Source organism: Mycosarcoma maydis, chromosome 9 (genome assembly GCF_000328475.2).
Source record: "Mycosarcoma maydis chromosome 9, whole genome shotgun sequence".
NCBI lineage: Eukaryota > Fungi > Basidiomycota > Ustilaginomycetes > Ustilaginales > Mycosarcoma > Mycosarcoma maydis.
This window is the reverse complement of record NC_026486.1, coordinates 568,279-585,530: the sequence shown is the minus strand read 5'-3', so window position 1 is coordinate 585,530 and position 17,252 is coordinate 568,279. Positions and strand designations below refer to the sequence as shown.

The following is a 17,252-nucleotide window of genomic DNA, read 5'->3' as shown; positions in this document are numbered from 1 at the left end:
TCTGTCTTTCTGACGTGTTTTGTGCGTGATAACCTCGCCGAAGAATCGGGAAGCGAATCAGATCTTTCTCACGCCCTCGTTTCGGTTGCGTTTGCCTGACAACCAGTCTTTCCGCTCCTGGCTCGACACTCATTGTGCTGAGTCGATGGAAAGGCGAACATGCCCCACAAGAAGCCAAAGAGCACGCAGCGAAGGATTCATAAGCACGGCGAACAAATCGTCGGAGTCGAAAAGCGGCGAACCTGTCGAAAGGAGCTCAAGGAGTATCACTTAATACAACACTTTCTGCAGTGTTCTTCCACGCGAGAGGCAAATGATCTCGCTATGGGTTAAGCGAAACAGCAATTCCGACGATCGGCAAGAATGAGGCGAGCGAATGGCCAAGAGAACCAGCGACGCGAACAGCTTTGTGTACATTTCGATCGCACTGGCTGTTGCGACGGCTATGCGCATGGGAAAAAGGTGCAGACGCGATGAATCTGAATCGGAAGGCAGAAATCACAATCACGAATACCACGATTACTCTGACGTGGACGATCACTGTCACGAGTGAGACAAACATGAAGCTAGGTATGTTTCAGACTGCGACCCAGCTTGGCTTGACGAGACTTGCTCTTCTTTGCTCAACATGCGGTCCCGAGGTGTCTTGAGGCGTCTTTCGGGTACATCGTTTGTCCGCTTGTCGCCGTTGACGGCACGAAGGAGCGTCACAGTGTCATGTTCAGTACTTCGCAAATGTTCCAGCCAAGCTTCTCAGCAAGGCAGAACTTCTTCCTCGACCGGAACGTAATCCCGAAAATCCGTCATGAAATAACGAGAGCGAGTCGTCGTCGTCACTGTCATTCTTATGTGCACTCCTCTCGGAAAGACGGGCTGGATCGACTTCTTCAGCTGCAGCTCAAGGTGTCATCCCTCTGTGTATGCTGACACCTCGCCCAAACCCGAGTCTGTAGAGCAAGTGTGAGATACACTTTCACGAGAGAATACAAACGAGGAAGCAAGCCAACGGAATCGGACTTCCTCAACGTCGGGTCGGCTCTTGTGGAAGGGGAAACTGAATTTGATTTCGTTTGACCTATTCGTGATTGAGATGCTCCCCGAATCTTGTTTGTAGCGGGCTCCGACCTGTCTACATCTTGACAACGAACAGCAAGCAAGATAAAGTAGGAAAACACACAATTCACGATTCGACGAGATAGAGAAAGGGCATGAGACCTCCACGTGGGCAGCCACCACCGATTTCTTTTCTCAAGATGTTAAGCTACCTAACATTGCTTATGTCAGCACACGTAAAGAAGCACAAAGGCAAGGCAAGTTTTGGCAAGACGTGCATCCAAGTTTACTGGGAAAGAAAAAATCATCAGGTGGAATTTTTTGACGAAGCTCCGTTGCAGGTGCTGCTCTTATTCTTTCTGTCCACTTGGTTGTCTTCACCATCGAAACAGCACAATCCATTCAGGCTGTGGCTCTGAGCCATATCAAGATGTCGAAAGAATTGAAATCACCCTCCAAGGATGGAAAGCGGAAGGGCAAGGCCTCGGACGCCGTTCCTTCACCTAAAAAGTCCAAAAAGGCTTCTACTTCGTCGCACCCCGTACCATCTTCCTCTGCATCCACATCGAAATTGAAGAACAAGGCTGGAGCAGGTCAGGCCACGCTCAAGGTCAACGGATTCAAGTCAGGTCTCAAACAGCTCAGCCAGTCGGGTGCTGCATTTGCCTCGTTTGCCGACTACAATCCCGCACCATCGACCAGGTTCAGCCTCTACCGTGCTGACGGTCTGCCGGACGAGGTGGGCGCATCTATCAACAATGCAGACGAGAGGCTCTTGCTTGCGGGAGAGACGGATACGATGGCGTACGTCGGCAACAACTTCGAATTCGGTAGCAGTGCAGAGGCTCGAGGATACACGGGTGAATACATGGTCGGAATCTACGATCCTTCGAGCAGCTCGGTAACGCTGCGTGCCGTGCCCACGTTTCAGGTGACACGATCTATCAAGGCCAACAGCTCGCTCTCCTCAATTTCGAGCACTCGTACTTTCGCTGATTACGGCGAGATGACGGCGGCACGCAGAGCTCTTGGTGATGCTTTCGGTAACCGCAAGCAGAAGGCCAACGCTCGAAATCAGGACCGAATGAAGGTCGACACTGCCAACATGGAAGTCATCCTCGACGACTTTACTGGAGGTATCCAGGACAACCTTGCATCTCTTCCATCCCTGGATGAAGTGCTTGCTTCTTCGACATCCTCTCGACCCATGCCACCTGCCAACTTGGACGCTAAGCACCCTGCTGAAGCCTATAGGATTTCAGACCTCATCCCCAGCGACATTTTCGGATCACTACCGATTCAGAAGCTCATCGACAACGTCGACGACCACGAAGCACTCAAGGAGCTTTTACCGTACTCGAAAGAGTTTCCCGCTTGGATTTGGTCGCGATTGTTGGACAACCTGCAGCGCAGTTCGCACCTGGCTGGTAACAGCAGTGGCAAAAAGCACACCACGTTTTCCGACGACGAAGACGATGCTGAAGCGACTGCCAACGGCGCCGCTGGTGACGATTTGATGATGATGCCCGCTCTGGGCGCAACCGAAGACAAGGAAGATGCAAAGGACAAAGTTCGCATCGCCTATTACATGTCGCTTCTGTGGTTCATCCAGAGCCGACCCAAATCTGTGTCGCAGCGAGGTAAACTCATCAGCAGTCTCAAGCTCGATGGCGAAGACGCTAACAAGCGCATCATCAAAGCCATCCTCAGCACATTCACCGAGACGCCTGCCAACTCGGAACGTGCAGTCATGTCGGCATTCCACCAAACCAAGGTGCTTGCCTACATGTGTGCTCTTGCGTTGCACTTGGACAACTTTTCCGTGGACCATGACAAGCTCGCTCGCAACTGCAACATCCCGCCTGCTACATTGCGCGAGCTCTTTAGGACCCTGGGTTGCACGTCGTCGGTGGTGGGTGGAGAGAAGAGGATGGTTCTCAAGACGCCGTTCACGCTCCCCCAGCCTAGGAAGGGCAAGGCTGGTGGACGATAGTAGACATTCCCAGAAGCTGGTGTTTTGGTCTGATCATGTACACGATTCTCCACACTGCATTGTAAACAGCATCGTTCAGATGATCCAACAACATAACATTTTGAGCGGCGATGTTGGAACAATGACTTGGGTATGGTGCAGGACGACAGTACATGTAGCTTTTAAGATAAATGTCTATGACCGAGATTCGAGCGAGGCAGCAAATGCAGTCCAAAAGGCATGCGTCGTCCATCTTGGACCCATGGCTTTTGCTACAGTACCTCGAGCAAACCGTGTTGGCCTGCCATCGCTATCACTGTCAGCGTCATCGTCAGAATTTGACGATGGAAGCTCCTTTTCCAGGTACCAGATGGTTTGGACACCCGCATCCATAAGGTACCGCCTTAACTTCATGTAGTTCAGCCCGACAGCCTGGACGCCATGCGAGTCGTCTGAAAGGCACACTCTTCCTCCCATGCCTATTATCAGATCCAACACCTCTTTGGCCGGATACGAGGTGTTCCATCCCTTTCTGAACGCAGCCGCATTGCACTCGAAGAGCGCGCCGTACTCGACAGCGAAACTAACGTTTCGCTCTACTTTCGCCCAAATTCTAGTCGTCCCTTGAAGCTGCAATTGCGGTGTGAAGAGTCGAAACAGATCAAAGTGACCAATCACCTCGGGCCTGAGTCGTTGCAGAACCTCGAGTTGATCGTCGAGATATCGATCGATCAGTCGGAGATGCGCATCGTCTGTGGAAGAAGAAGTGGACTCGAAGCTGGACACGGATTTGTCGAATGTTTCGCGGTCAAAGTCAATGGGTATCGTGTTGGTATGGTGCAACGAACCGACAATGTAATCTACCACTCCCTTTCCAATCGATTCGGGTTTGGCTTTGTCATCACTTCCCAACACCTGTGCAAGGTAATCGAGCGTTCCTGGGCTAGAAATGTTTTCCGTCTCGCAGCCCACCAGCACATGGAGTGATCCAGCATATTCCTTCTGCAGCCGTCTGGCTTCCTTCAAGTACGATTCAAATGTACTTCGAAGCTGCTCGGGTGTGATCTCGGCATCCACTTCCTCCGGGTAGAGCTCGGTAGGGTTTTGACGCGGGACGTGCTCACTGACGTGAAAATGGGTGAAACCGAGAGATTGTGCGCGTGAGAGCACTTGAGCAAGTGTATCTTTGGCGTGCGAGCAGAACTGGCCGCTGTGAGAATGATGGGAGTGCGGCATCCTGCTGATCAGCCGAGCCTGATTTGTGTAGGGGACACGATGATCCCTGATGAGAGAGGCAAGACCCACGACTAGCTCAGATCAGTCAAGAAGATGTGGAGCAAATCACGAATCACGAATAATCGTGAAATGTGAAATCGACTCGTCGTGCAGTTTCATCTTTACGACGTGAGATCTGTTCCTCAATCCCCCGATCCATTCACGATTTAGATCCAGACTCTTCTCTCTTCGCGTCGACCATATGTGCTGCCCAACGTTGGCCAAAGCACAGCTCCACTCTCGTCGATTCTTTTCTTCTCAGTCCTACTCAACCTCGATCACCAATAGCGTACATCACCAGCACAAGCTCGTTACAACCCATAGCGAGTAGCAACGCGACAATGTCGTCCACATCATCCACCATTGCTGGACCGTCGCAATCCAAAGTTGAGATCAACTCGCGTGGCATCCCACACGCTCCTTTCATCGTAGGTCTTACGCCGCTCCACGCTGTCCTTTCTGCTCTACCCGCTTACACAGCCTTTGCACTTCAAACCTCTGCTTATCTTTTGCCTGTAACAGTCCAATGTGCAAGAATACTTGGGCGGGCCAGACGAAGAAGTCGAACCGACACTCAAAAAGTTTCAAGAGACCATGTCCAAGTACAAGTTCATGGAGCTCAACACCGCACAGCGACGTCGAGGACTTGAAGAAAAGATCCCCGACATCCGCAAGACGCTTCAAATGGTCAATTTCTTGAAGGACAAGAAGGACGATCCAGAACCAATAGAGACCACTTTCGAGCTAAACGACACGCTCTATGCAAAAGCTACATTGGATCCTACCGACACTGTGCACCTGTGGCTGGGCGTAAGTTTCACAAGGCCCGCTGATAGACACGCTCATAAATTATTGCTCACCGCTTCTCATTCTTCTACTGCTGTTTTGTCGAATCACAGGCAAATGTGATGCTCGAATACCCCTTGGACGAAGCCATCTCTTTGCTCACATCCAAACTCAATGGAGCCGAAAAATCGCTCACCACGTCCAAAGAGGATCTCGACTTCTTGCGCGAACAAATTACCATCATGGAAGTCAACACGGCTCGTGTCCATAATTGGGACGTCAAACGCCGTCGTGAACGCAGAGAAGAGCTCGAACGTGGTGGTCTTGCCGAACGTGCCGCCACCGGTTCGAAAACATCACAGGCGTCGTGAGTTTCATCACCTCCTCCTCGTCGTCCCACACTGCAACAGCGCTCTGCTGCTCTTGTAACATTATTCCTCCTGCAATCGAAGCAACCAAGCATTTAATGAGCGTCTACAGGAGTCGCACCACTGCTGCTGTCGAAATCAAGAAGTCAGTGTGACTGAAACTTCTCCCTGCCTTCTTTGTCTTCCCTTCTGGCACAGCACCAGTGGTGGTGGATGGCTTTTCGACGATCGTGACAAGAGCGAAACGGGTGCGGGCAAGAATGAGACGGGTGCAGTATTTCAGGAGAGTGCCAAAGGTGGCGCGAAGCCGAGAGATGGCACGAATGCAGCCGTGGATCCACCAGCCTCATCAAAAACTACAGCGCAGCTAGACGGTGTAGGCGGTTCAAGACGCCTGTCTACTGACGTTGTGTTGACCGAATCACAGGTCGCCTCGGAAGCAGCTACCACCCATCTGTCAGCGAATTCAATGCTGACGACACCGAATGACGTTCCGTTGCCCAGCCAAACCGGCAATCACAGCGACCCGATCGCTCTCACCAAACTTGCCCCCACCAGCGCACCTCCCCCGCACTCGACCTTACCCGCCTCGCCTCTCAGCCTACCTCACGCAACTGACCCGCTGTCATCAACGACGCTCATCGTGCCACCTCTGAACTTCGCCATGGTCTCCCGCGGCATCTACCGTTCAGGTCACCCCAACGAACGCAATTTTGAATTTTTGCGTCGTCTCTCGCTGAAAACCGTCCTGTACTTGGGCACAGAAGACTACCGTTCCAATATGACCAACTGGACAGCATCTCAAAACATCACAACACACCACCTCCGTTTGGCGATCAACAAAGAACCCACGGCAGAGATGGATCACGCCGATGTCGTCAAAGCTCTCCAACTCATCCTAAAACCCGAAAATTGGCCGATATTGATCCATTGCAACAAAGGAAAGTACAGAGTAGGATGCATCGTAGGACTGGTGAGGAGGTTGCAGAGTTGGAGTCATACAAGCATCTTCGAGGAGTATAGCAGGTTTGCAGGGACCAAGATCAGCGATTTGGAGTTTATCGAGGTGTTCGATCTGGACAAGGTCTCCTTGGCAGGTTAAAGCAGGCCAGAAGCAATTTGAATGGGCTCGGAGACGTCAGAAGTACACTTCGATCCACTGTCGCTGTTGGGAATGTGGCTGACTTCGACCACGGACAGCTTCGATGATGCGGGCTCGCTGCCACTGCCACATTTCGATCTTGCCTGCGGAGCGTGGACAACGGACAAATTCCATCAGCAGACCACCACCACCACTGCCGCTGCCGCTGCAGTCGTCGGTCGTCCAAGTCATGTGGCTGATGATCGCAGGCTGAATATCATTGTTGACGTAATCGCTAAACGTCGCACGTGTCGGCTGGCTCGTGGCCGGTGTGGATGGGGCAAAGAGGTCGAACGGATCACGATGGATATCGGTGTAGGTATCATACAGTCCATCGTGAACAGAATTGGTAGAACGCACTACATCTCGCTGCGAGTGCCTTGCATGCCACTGCGCAAGCCAACTTCCTGCTGCCTTGCCTGAAAATTCCGACGGCGCTTTGTCCGCACCCATCCTCGGATCGACGAGTGCCCGACACCCAACCAGCACTAAATGCATCATTCTCGGCCAAGCAACCGTCACCCTAGTTGCCCACGAAACCGCCTGTATCGCGTCCGCGCTCACCCACCCACAATGACTCAAATCCAGCGTCTCCAGCTTGACTAAACTTCGACTAAGTTTGCGCAAGAACACACCTGCCCGTTGATGATCTTCTTCAGTAGCCCAAGGCGACAGTCGCGAACCTGCAAGGCTGAGGATTTCAAGGTTGGAAAGTTGTGCAAAGATGGCATGCATTGGAGGGGTATCCAGTGATGACGTGCCGGCTAGGCTGAGCATTCGGAGAGAATGTGGATGGTGAAGGGTCGAAAGGAGGCGGTTGAGGGTGCGGGTGGTGATGGTGGAGAAGGAGAGGTCGAGAGAGGTGTTGCTTTGGTCGATTGGGATAGTGGGCAAGGTGGAAGAGTGCGTGCTCGGCGAGTTGGAGCTCGTCTCCCAGTCATCTTGTGCTTCTTCTGGGATGCGGTCGACTTGCGAGTGGTTCACATCCGAATGGACTTGTTTGTCAAGATCAACCTGAATCTGAGCAGTCCACTCGCTCAAAGGCCAATCTGTAGCAGCCAGACGCCCGCACAAGGCCATCATACGCTCTTGCATGTGTCTTGGCAGATAATCCAGCACTTCTCGCAACTGCATTGGATTCATTTCCGGCATCGTGCTGTGATCTTGACCTTTGTTCCTGGACGGACAATTAAGAGCATCAGCTATCACGCACAGTGTCATATCGCGCAAACCAAGCACCGTCCTTCTTTCACCCTCGTGTTCTTTCGGGTCGTAGAAAAAGCGAACACCAGAACATATGGCTGCTTGACTTGCCCGTATACGTCGTCGACGATCTGGATCCAACGCGGCTTGAGAACTGTGTTTGTCAGCCTCCCTGTCTTTGCGAGCGGCAGCAGACGTAGCCGAGACGAGGTCGTGCACTTGCTTCCGATCGAGATGGTTCGCAACCCCTTTCCGAATGCTGAGCCGGTCAAAATCGTCTCGCCAAGATTCGGGCGGTATAGGTCCCGCCACTTGGCGCTTCAACTGTCTTTCCCTCGACCGCTGATCGCGTTCCCTCTGCGCCTGTTCGGTGGAAGAGAGAAACATGAGTCCTGTTCGCGAACAAGTCGCCACTGCATTCACAGGCGTGAAACGCTGCTTCAAGGTTGTAGTCGTCGTTTCATAGCCGAGAGCAGGATCGTGAACGTCGTCCATCTGCGCCCGTCTTAGCTTGGCCTGCAAGTTCCGACATCGTCGAAGATCTTCTTGTCGCGCACGAGCGAGACGCTCATTGACGCTCGATCTGGACGATTCTGCTTGCGCAACCATAGCAGTAGAGCTCTTTGGCTATCAGCTGATAATAGCAGCGCTCTGTGATACAGCAGTCGTTGTGGGCGCTGATGTTGGCGGTAATGGCGAGAGGCAATAGAGTCGAAGAATTCTCTTGAATCGTGAATCGTGAATTGCAGTTACGTTGTGGAGGTCTGTGCTTTTAAATTTGCAGGCTGACACGCTGAAAAAAACGAAACCCCCACCAAGCGACGCTGAAACCTCACTTGTTCAACACGCACACTATGAAACGGCGATCATCGGCGGTGGAAGAGCTGTAATGGTAGCATTCAAACTATGAGATACAGGAGACCTAGCAAGGGTATACAGGTAGAGTATTTACAATAGCAAATACGAACAATGTGCGCGTCCATGCGGATCACGATCCGATCATGGCCGAAAGCATGCGCTTATAATCACCGCTGGTCTCGCCCTCGACGCGGTTCTTAAGACCCTTCTTGTGGAAGAGCTGTGCATAAGCGGGTTTGATCTGACCCTCGAAGCGAGGCTTGTTCCAGTGCAGGCGCGCGACACGGTAGATGAGACGCTCGTCCTTGGTGCCCATACCCTTCATGCTGTCCTCGAGCAACCGAGCGTCGCGTGTGATACCCTGACCGTCGTGCTCTGCGCCATCGACGATGAAGCGAAGTGCGTCCTGCATATGTCCTGAGAATTCGGCATCGATCATCTTGGAAAGTGGTCTTCGGTGACGTTGCTGGTAGGCCTGAGCCACAGCGGCCAAATGTGGACTGCTGCGCTGGATCAGAATGCCGCAAATGGCGATCTCGTCAGTACCCGCACCTCGGGCGGCACCATGCAGAGCAGCAACGTCGGCTTCTACGGCGCGCGGGTCGACGGGAATGTTGTCTTCCTGACGAACGCCTTGCATGGCCATGACGAACATGCGCTTGGTCTTGAATGACAATTCCTCTTCGACGACCTTTTCCATGTTCTTGCCATAAGTAGCTTGGTAGGCTTGTTTGAGAATGTGCATTTCCGAATTGGTTCTGCCGAGGAGGACTTCGTTGAGAAGGTCCTCATGCGTACCTGCGCCTTGACAAGCGCGTTTGATGAGCCAGCAATCGTACAGGACGGGGCCGAGCACCTTGGCGCGGAGAGCAGCTTCGAACCAGCCCGAAGTCTCCTTCTCGAGAACTGTGAGTAAATCTTTGCCCACGGACGCCTTGAACGTGTGGCGAAGCGCATCGACCTGCCAAGCGTCGAGAGGTGCTAATGTGGCAATGAGGGCGCCCTCGTCGGTACCGAACCCTTTGGTTGCCTTGCGGATACGTTCTACATCTTGCGCTGCATTGTAGCCAGGCGGAGGTGGAGCGGGCTGGTTGGGAGGAGGCGGTGGTACGGGAACACCGAGGTAGTAAGCGCCAGCACCTCCTGTGGGAGGTGGTCCGACGGGAGCCCCGTATCCGTGTTGAGGAGGAGATGGGTGATGTTGCTGTTGATGATGATGATTATGATGGTGGTGCTGCGGTGGACCAGGAGGAGGAGGAGCGTAACCGCCGCCGTATGGAGCTTGAGGAGGAGCTCCGTAACCGCCAGTGTGAGGTGGGGGTGGTCCAACCGGGGCTGAGTAGCCGCCATAACCACCTTGGGGCATGGGAGGAGGCGCACCGTAGCCTTGCGGGGGCGGGTAAGGATTTTGCTGCCAGGACATGTTGTTCGAGTATAAGTGTTGCTTTGACTTGGTAAGACTTTGGTGGGACCGAGCAAGGTGAATGGATGCGTAACCAGCCATCCATCTTATACGCTCAGCAAGAAAGCTCAACCAAGCGCTCAAGCAGACACGGACCAGCCAATCGTGAATCATGAATGCATCAAGTCGTGAGTGACCGCACCGGCTCAGCTAGCTCTTGCTCTCCACATTCGTGATTCACAGAATTCCTGATTTGTGGTTCTATTTCGTAGGATTGAGACTCAGTGACTGCTTGGGAGCTGGTGCTAGGCTCACGACTCGCTTCTCACTTTCTTTCCACTGCGTTTCTTGGCGCAATCGTGAAATCACGAATGGACCGCGCTTACAACACAGCCCTAAGGCAGTGTACGGCTGCCAGTCACGAATTGTGGCGGCGAGACACGAGGCGGTGCTGGCTGTGGGCTGCACCGCGTACGTCACTCGTGACTACAAATTTACGATTCGTGATTCGTGATTGTCGCGTAAATTAAGGCTTTGTGGAAGCGACGATCTGACACGTTTTCAGCAATCACGAATCACGAATCACGAATCACGATCATGAGATCGTGAATATCACGTAGTTATCGTGTATCGTGCGTGCATCACGAAGCACCAACTCGGGATTCGTGATTTCAGGGGCATCCGTGCGCGTGAGTGCCATGACAACCGTGAACGAGTCGTGAGTCGCAAACATTTGTGATTCACGATTCACGATTCACGATTCACGATTCAGGATTGACAGAGAGTAAGCACCGTGGCAAAGGAAAGTGGTGAAGCTCTTTCTCAAGAGACGCGTGAGCTTCTCCGTAAATCGAGTCCTTGGCGACGATCAAGGGTCCTCTCTCTGCTTCTAGACAGTCCATATCCAAACTTGTGTGCTTTCCTACAAAGTCGTCAGTATGGACCTCGACTCCAAGCTGCCACGACCCGCCAGTGCCGTTGACTCATCGGCGCGTCGTCACCGTGCTCAGGAGACGTCATCGCAGCGCTACATCCGGCTCCGTGCAGCAGCATACTTGTCCAACGTCTTCAAAGCTGCTCTCCTCCTCTTGACCTTGTTGGCCTTGCATCGCGAGAGCTTCGACTATGTCTCTGACATTGCCTCTGGCGTCTGGCATTGGCCTTGGTCTCCACGTCCCGTCAAGACCAACATCATCCTCATGATCAGCGACGGCTACGGTCCTGCCTCGCTCACTTTTACGCGTCACTTTGCTCAAGCGCTCAACAACGATACCGACAGCGAAAGCCCCTTCCAACTCCCGCTCGATACCATCCTTGTTGGTACGCATCGATCCAGATCCTCTTCTTCGCTTATCACAGACTCTGCGGCGGGCGCGACTGCTTTTTCGTGCGCAAAGAAATCGTACAATGGCGCGATTGGTGTTACATCCGATGGAAACGCGTGTGGTACCGTGTTTGAAGCCGCCAAGCGTAAAGGCTTGCTGACAGGTGTGGTGGTCACTTCTAGATTGACGGATGCTACTCCGGCAGCGTTCATCTCCCATGCCGCATCGAGGGCAGAAGAGCCGCTGATTGCTTCACAGATGATTGGAGGCAACAAGAATCCCCTAGGCCAACGTACTTTGGATCTTGCCATCGGTGGTGGTGGATGTGCCTTTCTGCCCAACTCGACTATCGTTTCATGTCGACAAGATGATGAGGATACGGTTGAGTACGCCAAGCAGCTCGGATGGGATGTACGTCTCGCTTTCCCTTCCAACACCTCGGCTGATTCGCTTTACTCTCAACTGCATTCCAGTGACGAACTCTTCGGTACTGCTAGCGGACGCTCGAAGCCGCAACTTCCATTTATGGCTCTACTCGCACCGGTCAACACGCCGTACGAGATCGATCGAGTCAACATTCCCGCACCACTCCCTCTCAAACCGCTCTCGCACTACGCTTCCAAGGCACTCGAGCTTCTCTCCACTTCCGATCAAAACGACAAAGGTTTCATCCTCATGATCGAAGGCTCTCAGATCGACCTCTGTGCACACAACAACGACCCCGCCTGTCATGCACGCGAAGCGCTCGCTTACCATGACACAATCGCACTCGTCAAGCAATTTGTCGATCAGCACAACTCCAAGAGCGAGAGAACGTTGCTCATTTCCACATCGGATCACGAAACGGGTGGAGTGACGTTGGGTAGGCAACTGTCTCTCGACTATCCGAACTACGCGTACTATCCGGAGCGTCTGCTGAACGCCAAGCATTCGACGCCGATTCTGACAGCTGTGCTGATCGATTTCGTCCGCAGCGAAACGGGCAAAGTCGCTTCGCGCGATGGCAAGGTGAGCGAGAGTTTGGTGAGGCACTTCATCCGAGACAAGATTCTGGGCGAATCAGGTCTTGGATTCAGCGGAAAGGTCCAGGGTGGTAAGCCGACCGAGGTCGAAATCGAGGCCGTGTGGAAAGTTGTCAAGGACGAGATCCTAACGGTCCAGGACGAATCGACGCTCTATCAGGCTAGTGCGTACCTCCGACAGTCACATAACACAGCACACCGTGCAGATGGCATTTCACGATCTCTTAACTGGATGGGTCCCGTTCCGGGTGTCAATCTGGACGGCATCAGGAGGGTGATTTCCGATATCGCTGCCAGGAGAGCCGAAATCGGCTTTTCGACTAGTGGACACACTGGCATTGACATCAACGTTTACGCGTACGGTGCAGAGACGCACAGACTCGTCGGTAACCAGGATAACACCAACATCGGTGTCGTCATCAAGGATATTCTAGCATTGGATCTCGAAGCTGTCACCAGGGATCTTAACAAGAGCTGAGTTGCAGACGCACACAGGCATCGCGTTGGCCGCCGTTACCGCGATTCAACGATAGACATGCATTCACACTCACTTAGGCCCTAGAAGCCGAGAATGAAATCAGACATCGCCAACACACGCACGTATGGACAGCCTATGATGATGTATGGAGAACCGGTTCGAGGGATTGCTGGGTTTCGAATGTGTTTTGGAGGGGGTTTACATGATTGATGACTATATGAAGTGATGTCGAATGACGAGTATCCGCAGTCTCGGATTCGCGCTCGCACAACCCGTTTGACTGACACAGGGAAAGTATACAAAGAGAAGGCAGCCAAAAAAGAAGTGAGAGACGAGATCCTCGTGGTGAAAGGCACGGATATGTGTCGGTCGAACAGCGCACGACGGCGGCATATGAGCGAATACAGAACTTGAGAAACTTTCACCACCAGCCCAGCAAATCCCGATGAAACCAACTGGAGGTGAGAGAATCAAGATGCAAGCGTTCGCTCGCCTAGGTAACAGTGCGCCGACTGAGGTTCGACCGCTTTTTGAGATGGTACTCAACGGTTCGCATCCAGAGACTCGAGTGCCGTTGACAGAGAATAGTGGGAGAACGAGGGGACAATGCAAAAAGATGATACACGACGAAAAGAAACCAAGACGCGAAACAAGAAAACTACAACATGATCGAAATCATGTCGCCGTTCACCCTTGCGACGCGCTCAGTTCATTCGGCGGACGAGAGCGTTGATGGCCTCGCCACGGTCACCAGTGTTGCCGCCCTCGGTGTAGTGGGTGAGCTTCTTACCCTTGAAGCCACCGTTGGGGTTCGAAAGCTTGAAGGCCCAAAGGAAGTTGGAGACGGCCTTGAAGTTGGGGCCGCAGGTGGCGATCTCGTGGACAATGTCCTCGATCGAGAGGATGCCGAACTTGCCGAGGTTCTCCTCAATGATCTTGTTGTCGTTGATGGGCAGGCGCTGACGGTTGACCTTGGCGTAACCACGCTTGTAGACGAGCTCACGGATGGTCTTGAGGTTGGGTGCGCCGTAGGTGACGTAAGGCTGAACGAGCTGGAGCATCTGCGAGGTGGCCTTGGTCAATCGGACAAAGACACCGTTGTTGATCTGGAGGAGACGGAGGAGCTGCAGGATCTTGCGCGGCTTGGGGGCGATGTTGTTGATACCACGGAGACGGACAACAAAGACAACCTTGGGCTGACCGGCAACGTAGAAGTCACCCTTGGCTTTGGCGGCACGGCGGAGACGAATCTCCTCGCGCTCGGCGGAGCGGTACTCCTTGGTGTACTGCTCGGCCCGCTTGAAGATGACCTTGCGCTTGGCGAGGTTGGCCTGTTCGAGATAGCGGCAGGCAAAGTAAAAATAATGTCAGACAACCGATCCGGAAGGAAAAGGTGGCGGGTGGTAGTTGTGACGCAAACCACAATCCATGCAAACTTTCATTCATAGTCGTGGTGTGTCTTCTGTTGACACTATTCCGGCGTGCGAAAACTTTGATGTGCAAGCTGCGCGATCAAAGGTAAACCTCAGCCCCGAAAGATGGTATAATTTCGGCAGCATCGTCCGAAGACTAGCCCGAAGTGTTGGTTGTGATGCATCACTGTGTTGAACCTGTCGCGTGGCCTATCCATCTATCACCCTGAAGTGCCTGTATAGTTTGCGTCCTACATATCCTGCTTGCTCATGCAAATTTCGGTCGATGTCGAGAGTGGATGCTTACCTTCTTGGTCTCGGCAGCCTTGGCAGCCTTCTCCTCACGGGCCTTGGCGTCCGACTTCCTCTTCTTGAGGAGAGTCTCGGGGACGAGGACGTCGTGAGCGGCGGGGACGGTGCTATAAAAAAGGGGGAAATCAATAGCGCCGAGGATGTCAGCATTTGCTGTACTACAAAAGTTGCAGAAGCGATGCACTTCGAGTCGAGGCGCGATCGCGGCATGAGCAGAGGCTGGACGGACAGGAAGCAGAGCAGCGATGACTGAATAGGAATATGGCTGTGTGATCAAGATGTTTGGTGGAAGGGAGATCTCGAAGCAGCCTATGTGTGCGGATGAATGGCGAGGCGGCCACACCATCGTACTCGATGCCAGCAGTCACCGTCACTTGGTCGATAAAATCTTCGATACGGATCAGGCAGGCCCGACTGCATTCGGATCGACCGAAACTCGATGATTAGTTGGCAAGATGAAGAATGGCATCGCCAAGTCCGTTAAAGGAACGTGACAGGTTGGACCACAAGGATCGCATCGTGCCGCCTAGTCTCCGCCTTCCTTCAATATTTTTTCTTAGCCAATAGAATCTATGCTCGTATGTACATGACGTTTACCATGTAACGCTGGTGTCGGTTCGTACTTTCCCGCTGCCGATGTGTTTCGTCTGGGCTAGCTACATATCCAGATAGCAATGCTGGTGTGTACTGTGGCTGCTCATCTCTCATCCAGTGTGATAGGTGGTGTACTGTGCTGCTGTCGGTGGTCGATGCTGCTTGTGCTCTCTTTCTGCTGCTAGTTGCCATGCCTGGCGATCGCATCACTCGATATGAATGATACATACGTTCGAATCTGAGCCGACATTGTTCTTGACGGGAAAGGAGGTGGTGATGACAAGGTGGTGATGAGGACGAAGAAGCAGTCAAATTCGATATTGAATCCAGGCCCACAGACGCTCTGCCTCGTACTTGCTCTTTATCGCTCGTGTCGAAACCTCACCCGAGCAGTAGCCAACCTGGTTGGACTTGCACCGAGAATCTGTTGGCGGGCTGCTGCCATTAATGCCTCTTTGGCGAAATTCTTGAAAAGTTTCAAATTGTTGATGCTCCAGACTGCCTGTCTGCAGCCATGAGATTTTGAAGTGCCTCCCCACCGCTTTCTCGCTCGAGCAGAGTCAAACGCATAATCCTTGCAGCGGCAAGGAAATCTGACGCCATCCTGTAGTGAATTGCTGTTTGCGTCAGAAACAAAGTGATCTCAAGTCTTGAATTGTCAATTTGTAGACCATTTCGAAAAATTCAAATTACAATTCGGACTAGTCACCTGATGAAGATTTAGAATCGGCCGATGTCTCATGAGCAACCTTGTTAAGGATTATCTAAGCATTATGCCAGACGATCGCGCTCGGATCAATGGTCACCTTGCATGTCATATGCTGGACCCTGAAAACAGACAACGAGTTTGCGACCATTCCCTACTACACACCCGAATCAACGATCAGCGTATTGCAAGCACAGGGCAACTGTTACAGAAGTGAAAAGAGGGACACTAGAGGCAATTTCCTTGATCAGCTTTCCACGGCTATCATACAAGGTCAACAGAATGACAGTACCAAGCGCTATGACGCCAAGTCAAGGTGCGTCCTTCAAGTTTTGCTGCTAACGACTTGAATATCGAGCTGAGCTGAGCTGACCCCTACCTTCCCATCATCCTGCGATTGCGATCTGAACATTGTGGAATATTGAATATGGCAGAGCTAGACAGGCAGCTTGGGTCAGCAGCCACAATATCAGCCGCAGGGAGCACCTCGGTAGCGGCCTTGCAAGCGCTCGAACAGTACAAGAAGCGCGATTCATCCAAGGGTGCGTTCGAAGCTCACCCGTTGCTGCAACAATCAATTGGTCAGAGACTTATCGCTGACTAAGCTTGACCTTTGTCTTGGCTATCTCTTATTGCAATGCTGCTTGTGCTCCTTTTTCCCAGTCGTCGTGCGATTTAAAGCGATAGGCAATGCACCCATCATGAAGGTAAGCTCCTTGATCAGCCCGAACCGCCCTCGCTCTCACACCACCCGACACCGATTATCGACCACTAACGCTAGCGCCTGATGAACAGAACAACCACTTTCGCATCACAGCATTTAATCGCTTTCAGGCTGTCACGGTCTTCTTGCGTAAAGAGCTCAACTTCAAGCCTTCCGACTCCCTCGTAGGTCCTCCATTCGCTCATCTCATGTCTCATCCTCGTCCTGCTTCCTGACCAGGGCTTTCGATTCTTTTGTACATCCCATCGACATGCATCACAGTTCCTGTACATCAACGCTTCCTTCAGTCCAGCGCCGGACGACACCGTGGGCAATCTGTACAGGGTAAGTCGAATTGCATTGCGCACGCTTTCACGTAGATTGGGACCTGACCTTCTTGTCTCCGCTTCAACATCTCGCTATATCTTGCCATGTCGCTATGATCGGATTTGCAGTGCTTTGGTACCGAAGGTCACCTGATTGTCAACTACAGCACAACAGCAGCTTGGGGTTAGATGCGCCGTCGTACTCGTACACACCGTATTTGATTTGTTCGATTCTATATACCCATATCCAAGCGCACCCACCACAGGGCTTGGCCATTCATAGCTTAATCAATCACAATTGCCCCAATGAAGCATC

At 52.6% G+C, this 17,252-nt stretch overlaps 8 protein-coding genes across 8 annotated transcripts; 4 read left to right on the top strand and 4 right to left on the bottom strand.

Annotated features, from left to right (window-relative positions):
* Positions 1–1,483: 1,483 nt before the first annotated feature.
* On the top strand, positions 1,484–3,046 carry UMAG_03584 (uncharacterized protein; the record flags this gene model as incomplete). Its single annotated transcript, XM_011391712.1, has 1 exon — positions 1,484–3,046. One exon carries the CDS (start codon positions 1,484–1,486, stop codon positions 3,044–3,046), a length of 1,563 nt encoding a protein of 520 aa, XP_011390014.1.
* A 174-nt stretch (positions 3,047–3,220) lies between these two features.
* UMAG_03583 (histidinol-phosphatase) lies at positions 3,221–4,261 on the bottom strand (the record flags this gene model as incomplete). The annotated part of the gene is made up of 1 exon (XM_011391711.1): positions 3,221–4,261. One exon carries the CDS (start codon positions 4,259–4,261, stop codon positions 3,221–3,223), a length of 1,041 nt encoding a protein of 346 aa, XP_011390013.1.
* Positions 4,262–4,641: 380 nt separating this feature from the next.
* On the top strand, positions 4,642–6,556 carry UMAG_10576 (uncharacterized protein; the record flags this gene model as incomplete). The annotated part of the gene is made up of 4 exons (XM_011391769.1): positions 4,642–4,728; positions 4,823–5,110; positions 5,200–5,453; positions 5,653–6,556. The coding sequence occupies 4 exons, from the start codon at positions 4,642–4,644 to the stop codon at positions 6,554–6,556; spliced, it is 1,533 nt and encodes a 510-aa protein (XP_011390071.1).
* A 36-nt stretch (positions 6,557–6,592) lies between these two features.
* On the bottom strand, positions 6,593–8,407 carry UMAG_10575 (uncharacterized protein; the record flags this gene model as incomplete). Its single annotated transcript, XM_011391768.1, has 1 exon — positions 6,593–8,407. The coding sequence occupies one exon, from the start codon at positions 8,405–8,407 to the stop codon at positions 6,593–6,595; it is 1,815 nt and encodes a 604-aa protein (XP_011390070.1).
* Positions 8,408–8,786: 379 nt separating this feature from the next.
* UMAG_03580 (uncharacterized protein) lies at positions 8,787–10,079 on the bottom strand (the record flags this gene model as incomplete). Its single annotated transcript, XM_011391710.1, has 1 exon — positions 8,787–10,079. One exon carries the CDS (start codon positions 10,077–10,079, stop codon positions 8,787–8,789), a length of 1,293 nt encoding a protein of 430 aa, XP_011390012.1.
* Positions 10,080–10,996: 917 nt separating this feature from the next.
* UMAG_10574 (uncharacterized protein) lies at positions 10,997–12,883 on the top strand (the record flags this gene model as incomplete). Its single annotated transcript, XM_011391767.1, has 1 exon — positions 10,997–12,883. One exon carries the CDS (start codon positions 10,997–10,999, stop codon positions 12,881–12,883), a length of 1,887 nt encoding a protein of 628 aa, XP_011390069.1.
* A 704-nt stretch (positions 12,884–13,587) lies between these two features.
* On the bottom strand, positions 13,588–15,451 carry UMAG_10573 (60S ribosomal protein uL30; the record flags this gene model as incomplete). The annotated part of the gene is made up of 3 exons (XM_011391766.1): positions 13,588–14,214; positions 14,603–14,714; positions 15,432–15,451. 3 exons carry the CDS (start codon positions 15,449–15,451, stop codon positions 13,588–13,590), a joined length of 759 nt encoding a protein of 252 aa, XP_011390068.1.
* A 738-nt stretch (positions 15,452–16,189) lies between these two features.
* Positions 16,190–17,125, top strand: UMAG_12234 (putative Autophagy-related protein 12; the record flags this gene model as incomplete). The annotated part of the gene is made up of 6 exons (XM_011391818.1): positions 16,190–16,223; positions 16,342–16,449; positions 16,571–16,614; positions 16,703–16,795; positions 16,893–16,955; positions 17,066–17,125. 6 exons carry the CDS (start codon positions 16,190–16,192, stop codon positions 17,123–17,125), a joined length of 402 nt encoding a protein of 133 aa, XP_011390120.1.
* Between the last annotated feature and the right edge of the window lie 127 nt (positions 17,126–17,252).